Source organism: Scylla paramamosain, chromosome 19 (genome assembly GCF_035594125.1).
Source record: "Scylla paramamosain isolate STU-SP2022 chromosome 19, ASM3559412v1, whole genome shotgun sequence".
Lineage (NCBI taxonomy): Eukaryota > Metazoa > Arthropoda > Malacostraca > Decapoda > Portunidae > Scylla > Scylla paramamosain.
The window spans coordinates 23,175,105-23,183,641 of record NC_087169.1 but is presented as its reverse complement, the minus strand read 5'-3'; the positions used below and the strand labels follow the sequence as shown (position 1 = coordinate 23,183,641).

General features: G+C 43.0%; 1 protein-coding gene across 12 annotated transcripts in view; it reads left to right on the top strand.

The window, feature by feature from the left end:
• LOC135109952 (fasciclin-2-like) overlaps positions 1-8,537 on the top strand; it is a 58,656-nt gene that overhangs the window by 23,065 nt on the left and 27,054 nt on the right. For all 12 annotated transcript variants that reach the window (XM_064021876.1, XM_064021875.1, XM_064021874.1 and 9 more), the window contains exons 3-7: positions 867-1,038; positions 6,581-6,726; positions 6,956-7,090; positions 7,407-7,813; positions 8,220-8,431. In XM_064021876.1, the coding sequence (XP_063877946.1) occupies positions 867-1,038; positions 6,581-6,726; positions 6,956-7,090; positions 7,407-7,813; positions 8,220-8,431 (1,072 nt within the window). The remainder of the gene's footprint in view (positions 1-866; positions 1,039-6,580; positions 6,727-6,955; positions 7,091-7,406; positions 7,814-8,219; positions 8,432-8,537) is intronic.

The following is an 8,537-nucleotide window of genomic DNA, read 5'->3' as shown; positions in this document are numbered from 1 at the left end:
GACGGGCGCTGCGTACCTCAGAACCGTACCGTATTCTGAAACACTCTTGCGCCGCACCTCCACTATTCTCAGAATGCTCTAGTTGAAACTACACGGGTTTCTAGGAGTGTTGTTAAGGTTTTAGTGACAGATTAACAAGATTTATTTTATCAGGAACAGGAAAAACAGTTATGAGAGCCCGGCTAAACGTCTCTGTAGCCTTTGAGAACAGTCGTGGGGAGAGAGCAAAGTGTAAGTCACTTCTGATATCCGCAGGACATTGCGCATTGAGAGAGAAAAAAAAGTAATATATCTATAAAATGTGGGAAATAAGGAAGAGGATGACAAGAGAGGCTGGTGCTTGGTGCTTAGGTCAGAAATAACTATAAAAACGTGAACGAATTGTAGTTCATCTTTCGAGGACTGAGAAAAAAGTAATCTGTTCGTAAAATGTGGAAAATAAGATCTTAGAACGAAGTGAAACCAGTCAGTCAGTCAATCAGTCAGTCAGTCAGTCAGTCAATCAGTCAGTCATCGTATCAGCCATGGCTTTCCTTATCCACGTGATGTTAATATTTGCTTGTAAGTTAAAGAAATTAATGGTTCACCTCTGCCTGTCTAATCTTTATCCATCTTGTTGACCTCTCTCTCTCTCTCTCTCTCTCTCTCTCTCTCTCTCTCTCTCTCTCTCTCTCTCTCTCTCTCTCTCTCTCTCTCTCTCTCTCGTAACAGAATAATGGTAATGCTAATGATAAATCTTAGCATAATAATTAATTCATAACACAACGATAATAACAACAGTGGTGATGTCTTAATATAATCGTAATAACAATAATAACAACATGCATTTCCTTAATAACTGACAATCCTGTGGTCCTCTATTACAGTGAGCCTGGCCAAGGAACCCACACTTATCATCCAGCCAAACAGCATCCTGAAGTCAGTGGGGGAGGGGGCCTATGTGTCATGCATGGCCCAGGTGGACGACGCGGACCTGGTGACCGAGATGAGCTGGACGGCGCCTGACGGGGAGAAAATCACCAACAACAATGAGAATTCGTGAGTGTCTGCAGCTCTTGTGGCCTGATTGATGGCTGCTTGGAGAGAGAGAGAGAGAGAAGTACTGAGTGTGTTTTGAAAGAGAAATGATTGGTTAATTTAAGACAGAGTTCATTGAGAGAGGACAGGGTACAATACATAAGTTTCAGAGAGAGAGAGAGAGAGGGTCAGAATACCTCAGCTTAATTAAATGATGTGTTTGACGGGGTGGGGTGGGGGATAACATGGTAGAATGCTTCAGATTAAAAGTTTGTGCAGAGAAGATAGAGTCTGTAGAGCATTAAGTGTGTTTGAGAAAGAGGACAAGATAGAAGTACTTGAGAGGAATATAGGAGAGTACATTTGAGATAAAGATGGATATGATTGAAAGGGATGAAGACAGGAAGACACTGAATTGGTGAAGACTGACTGAAATACAGGATAGGGAGTAGAGAGGATCCTTTACAGTGGGACTTCTAGGAAACTGAAAGAGGAATGAAGGATACAAGAAAGCAGAGTATGGTATAGTATGATAGGGACACTTTTAAGGATAGAGGAGAGTAGTAGGGTATGGTAGGGTAGGGTATGGTAGAGCTTCATAAAAAGAAAGGATGGAATATGTGGGGAGAAGATTGAAGGATCTGAATATTGATGGAAGGACTGCATGAGAGAGAGAGAGAGAGAGAGAGAGAGAGAGAGAGAGAGAGAGAGAGAGAGAGAGAGAGAGAGAGAGAGAGAGAATGTTTATTTGAATATTTTGAGTAATCACAAAGCACATGATGATTGTTAGTATGCTTTTCTTGAAATTCTTTATCAATTATGTACGTACATATGTATGTATTTTTTATTTATTTATTACATTTTTTTATTATTATTCTCTCACAAGACAAGCATAAAAAAAGCACTTGAATGCCATTACAACATACTAGATTGATTTCTTGCATAGGCCTATTTTTTACGTCATTATTATTACCATTATTATTATTATTATTATTATTATTATTATTATTATTATTACTATTATTATTATTATTATTATTATTACTACACCTTGTACCATGTTATTTCCAGCCATTATAACACCACTCTTTTCTTGTTTTGCTTATATTGTCCACGGCGCCAGGCGAATCAGGTAGGAAGGCTGTGGCAGGCCAGGCGAGGGGAGCCTGGAGGGTTTGGAGGAGGCCACTGTGCTCCCGGCAGTGGTGGTGGTGGTGGTGCCAGTCTGTCAGTGCAGGAACTCTTGTCTAAACAGAGGCATTTTGGCTACAGAATTACTCAAGTCTCACTGACGAAGCTGTTTTTTTCTGGCGAGTTGTATATACTTCATTACAGTACATGTTTTTTTTTTTTTTTTTAAGTCACCAAGGATGTGCAGTGTCAAGATTGCAGTGGTAATGAAGTATGCAGCAAACCATTTGTTTATCTATTTATTTTATTTATTTATTTATTTTTTTCTTTTGTGAGGGGGGCAAGTCAAGTATACTTCATTACATTATTTGCTTTTTTTTTTTTTTTTTTTTTATTAGCCAGCAGCGATGATGTATGGTGTCACAACAGCAATAGTAATGAAGTATGTAGCTATGTATGCAGTGTTACTCTCCAGAAGAATACAGTTTTGTCTGCCTGAGTGGGACAGACATGTGTAATTCTCCATTAATGGTGTCCTGGCTGGTAGTTGTGCTGTGTGTGGCGGTGACCAGCACACTTGGTGAGGCTTTCACTCGTCCGACACAAACAGGTTGAGGCAGTTTGGCTCAGCACAGAGTCCCCATTGTGTGGAGAAATTCACTGCTTTGGATGAGGATTCATCTTACTAATCCTCCTTTTAGTTTTATATTTACAAAAGTGAATTGCCTCTTAACTGACAAAAAAAATTTTTAAAAAGTAATGGTTTCCAAGAGACAAAATACTGACCTTGACACTCATGATAGAATTGCATTCAATAAATTATCTTCATGATACAAATCACAGTTTGTTTTCTTAGCAGAATTCAAAACTTGCATTGAAAGTAAACACCCTCCTGAGTGTATCTGTACCGCACCACACTACACCACGTGGCCTGACCTGCGGTGACCTGGCCTGGCACCGCTTACACCATGCAACCTCCATGAGTGACCCTCGCCGGCCCAATAGTGGCTATGGGAATGCACCTGTACCACCTCTATATACATATACCCTATAGCTGCATCCTAAGTCTTGTTTACCCTGATGTCACTCCTAGCTCAGCATCTCCCAGCATTCCTTGCCTGGTGTGCTGGGCTGTGGGGTGTGGGGGTGTCAGAGGAGGAGGAGAAGGAGTAACACAACCACTGTACTGCTCCTTAAACTTCCCTCTCTCCCGTGTGTCCCCCAGAATTTGTCTTGCTGTTGGTAAAAGGTTCCAAGTGTAAAGTGTAAAGTGCCACACAGAGCAGCAGAGAGGTGGTGCCAGCTTACTGCCATTACCAGGCCAACACCATATACTCCCACTGGATTCTTGTGCTCTAATACTAAACCTCTAATACCCAGCCTCTTTGTAGCTCATTCATTCACAGGGGGAGATTCTCTGGTGCTGAATAGTAAATCTGTGGTCAGTTTACATCTTGCTGGACAAAGTGTGAATCAATTTGAGGGATTGCTGTGTAGAAGAGCCACTTAGTTTAGAGTCCATGTGTTGAGCAGTGTAAGGTGTGAGTGTAACTGGCTGAGTGTAGCACAACACAGCTCTCCTCTGTGGTCCAGTGATGTGCCCCACTCACTTGCGACTCAGCAACTCAGAACCTGGAAGAAAAGGATTGTTTATGAAGAGCAGAAGGAGAAGGAGGTGGTGATGGATAAACGTAGCTACGTATTTAGTAGAAGTCATTAGATTTTTATAGCATTCATCAGAACTTTTTCAAATACATCCTCCTCCCTGCCTGCCTTCCCACCTCCCTCCCCTGTCCTTACCAAGCACAGCCCAGTGAAAAACACTCACTCATCCTGTGTGTGTGTGTGTGTGTGTGTGTGTGTGTGTGTGTGTGTGTGTGACTGCCTGGGTGGAGGCAAGCAGTGGAGGTAAGCTAACGTATTCATGTTTTCCTGCTGTGAAGTCAGAGATAGTACCATATTGTGAAACACTTCTGCACTGCACCTCCACTACTTTACAAAGGCTTCACACAAAGTGACATGGGTTTTTAAGAGTGTTTTTTTTTACAGTTCGAGTGACACATCAACAAGATTTCAACATTATTAACAGGAAAAGCATTCATGAGAACCCAACTAATCATCTCTGTGGCCCTTGAAAATAGACGTGGTGAGAAAGCAAAGCATTTCAGAATAGAATCTTTCATGTGGCTGTGACAGGGCAGTGAAGGCCGGGCAGAACAGCAGAACCAAATTGGGTCTTGATATTCTTGGCCTGATCAGCTTGAGTCCCTGCAGTCCCCTCTCTCATTCCTCTCCCTCTCATCCCTCTCTCTCCCATCTCTCACCGGAAACATCATCCTCTTCTTCATAATAATGAGGACCAAGGCTCACAGAAAAGAGCCGTGCTGTGCTATGCTGAGTGCTAGGAGCTAGGCTGTGGTGGTGGTGGTGGTAGTGGTGGTGGTGGTGGTGGTGGCAGCCTCCCTGCCTCCCTGTGTGGCTCCAGTCTGCCGTTGCCTCACACCTGCTGCCCATTGTTACCTGAGCTGCTCAGTTGTGTCTTTAGGGACACACTTAATGCAAATAGCATCTTTTGATTGTTGATTGGCTAATAATAAGTTTTGATTTAGCATTGGGTTAGCATAACATTACTCTCAGTTATATCTGTGTGTTTGTGTGTGTGTGTGTGTGTGTGTGTGTGTGTGTGTGTGTGTGTATGTGTATGTGTGTGTGTGTGTGTGTGTGTGTGTGTGTGTGTGGGTGTATGTGTACATGTGTGTATGTGTATGTATGTGTATGTGATATATATATATATATATATATATATATATATATATATATATATATATATATATATATATATATATATATATATATATATATATATATATATATATATATATATATATATATATATATATAATATTATATTAAAACTGGCATCCAATCTTTTTTATACCACAGACTTTTGAAACCTATTTTTATTAATAGTTTGAATAGATTGACTAGTTATCTTAGATGGTGGTGGTGGTGTTGGTGGTGGTGTTGGTGGTGCTCCTCTTGTGTGTGTTTGTGCATACATTCAGACATGTGTTAGAATGGAGTTTTGTGTATAAAGTAAAGTCTTTTTGGCTTGGTGAGTGAGTGAGAGATGTGGGATGGTGAGTGGCGGTGGTGGTGGTGGTGGTGGTGGTGGTGGTGCATGGAGCATTGCATGGCGGCCTCTTGACATGTACAGTGTGTGTTCTGACATGATGCCACACCACGTCACCTTGCCAGCAGCCACTGTGATGAGGTAGACTGTGAACGTGATGTAGTGACATGATAGTGATGGTAGTGGTGGTGATGGTGGTGGTGGTGGTGATGCTGCATGGTTGTACTAGAGCTCAGCTGATGCTCCGTTAGACAGCTGCTGGAAACCAAGTGACCTACACCACTCAGATCTAAACATTACTAACCAGAGGTGTTGATGTGTGTACGCTTGCACAAACACACAGACACACAGACACAGTACATAGCAAGCAGTGTAGTAGACAGTGTGGTGGTGTCAGGGATAGAGGAGTGTGTAGTACCTGTGTACACCAGTAGAGTACAAGAGGAGTGTGGGTAATAGCTGAGATATTATTACACAATCATACCTGTCTTTCCCTGTCCTTCAAAACAGTTATTTCTTTCATCTCAGATTGCTGGCTGATTTTTGTAGATTTTTGCTCTAATCTAAGGAGTTATTTCTTTTGTCCTTGTTCTCCTGTCTTTTTTGTAGATTTTTGCTCTAATCTGTCTATTTTTCCCTTCAGTCCACTCTGTTTACTGATTCCACTTGGCCTCTCTCTTCTTTTTCTCCCTTCAGTCCACTCTCTTTACTTGTTCCACTTGGCCTTTCTCCTGTATTTCTCCCTTCACTTACTCATTCCACTTGGCCTCCCTATTATATTTTTTGCTTCAGTTTTACTCATGGATGGTTCCTTAACAAACTGCTGTCATTGACTCCCACTACTTCATGTTAAGGCAAGTTCACAGTGTCACTCTTTAACCATTTACCCACTCCACAATCTGATTTATTGTCATGCCTCCTTGGTGTGGGGGACTGGTTCCCCTTAATGGACAAAAAGGTGTAGTGGGTCTTCAGGTGTTGAGTGAAAGCCACCAATCTGACTAGTGCTTTATTGAGATTAAGTACCTAGGAAGAAATTAACAGCTGAATTGTCCCTAGGCATTCACTTAGCTTGTTATTACCAATGACCAATTAGACATGAGTAGGATGGTAGTGGTGCAGGTGAACTTAAGCTCTGTGGGGACTGGCACTTCATTGGGCCTTTTGTTTCACTCCTTTTGTTGCCCTTGGCCAGTGTCCCCCTCACAGCAGTAAAAAGGGCCCCACTCATGACACGACATACTGCCTCCTTCCCTGCACGATGGTTTTGCCTCAGCAGTGGTGTGTCTGTTCCCTCAGGGTGTCCACAGCGGAGGATGGCACCACGGGCAAGCTGGATCTCGTCATCACCAAGCTGAGGGAGCGAGATGTGGGGGAGTACACTTGTTCAGCCACTTATGCTGGCAACCAGAAGCTGGAGGCAAAGATTATGGTGGAGTCCTTCAGTAAGTCATTATTGTATTTATATTCCTTCAGTAAGTCACTAGTATCTCTGTTTTTTCAGTAAGTTACTAGTACCTCTCCACTCTTAGTATTTCTTCATTCCTTTAGTCACCAGTAGCACTCTGCTCATCTTTCATGCCAGTTTGTGTCACAAAACTCTGTGAATTTGCTTGCAGAATCATTAGTGTTATACGAGCAGTACAAGATGAATACATATGTTTGTGTTTGCAGTGGAGATTGACTTTGGGGACACACCCCTCCACCAGACACTGCTCATTGGCCAGGAAGGGAAGATCAAGTGTACACCAATGGCCAAGCCAGCACCTATTGTTGACTGGTTCAAGAATATGATACCACTTAAGAATGGTGAGTCACAACAACACAACAATAACAACACTGGGGTTATTACTCCTAAGAACATTGGTTGGTGCACCAAGAGGTTGGTGCAGGAAGCCACCAGAAATACACATGGCAGTCCCTGTATAAAACACAACTATTTCCACCTTTCATTCTTACCCATAAACTTGTCTAATCTTTTGAAAGCTCCCTAATGACTCATCATAACAGCCATTTGCCTACCACACTGCTTCAGAACCAGCAATCTCACTTACGTCATACAGAATTACAAGCCTGCTGTCAGTATCCACCCACTAATCCCCTACCTGCATGCCTCACCAATCAGGCGACAACCACATCATTCAGCAAGATGGGATTCTCATCAAGGAGGTGACAGAGGCGGATGAGGGAACATACCGGTGCAGAGCCAGAGTGTCAGCCCTGGGATCCATGAAGCAGATGGAGATACAGGTGGAGGTGAACATTCCCCCAGTCATCAACATCCCACCACAGAACGTCACAGGAAGAGAGCACGAGGAGGCAATCTTTGAGTGCAGTGCCACGGGGAAGCCGGCGCCAGAGTATTCCTGGGTGGACAACAACAATGTGCCACTGCAGAATGGGGATGACTACCACATGAACAGTGAAACGGGAGTGCTCAAGATCATGAACCTGAGGCCAGAGCAGTCTGGGGAGTACCGGTGCACGGCTGCCAACTCCGCTGGCGAGGACTTCAAGACAGCACATCTCCAGGTGTTGTATTGCTACCTACACTGTTTTGTTAGTGTGTATTGTGATCTAATACTGTCTTTGTGGAGGACTTCAAGACAGCTTATCTCCAGATGTTGTATTTGTCTGTCTATTTACTCCAGCACTTTTGTTAATCTATCTGTGTGTATACTTCATCTCTTCCCTGTCCTTGAAGCTACTGAAGTGCTGGCCAGTTATGAAGAGCATGTTTTTGTTCTAATTCCTGCTCACTTCAGCCTCCAGATAGAATTTATCTTTGAGGTGTGTAGTGTGTAGCAAGTCTCATCTTTGCCTTGTCCTGTGGTGTAGCAAGCCTCATGCTTTTCCTTATGAGATGTGTACCAAGTTTTATCTTTGTCCTACCTCATCTTTCCTTCCTCCTGAGCATCTCTCCTTTGTGTTGTGCCAGGTTTACACCAAGCCCATGGTAGAAGAATACCTCAACCTGACTGTGCAGAGTGGCAACAATATGGAGATGCGGTGTGTGGTGAGCGGCAACCCTCCACCTCAGGTTATCTTCAAGAAGGAGAGTGAGCCAGGGAACTACAGCCAAGGCATCAATGCTGACGACCGAATTGTTGTGCGACAGGAAAGGGACGAGGAGGGACGGGAAGTTGGCATGTTAGTAACTCTTGTCTCTCTCTTGTTTTGAAGTGGAGGATAAAATGTTGTTATTCCTTCCACATCAATAAACTAACAGGAAATTATATTAGATGAGAGAATAGAG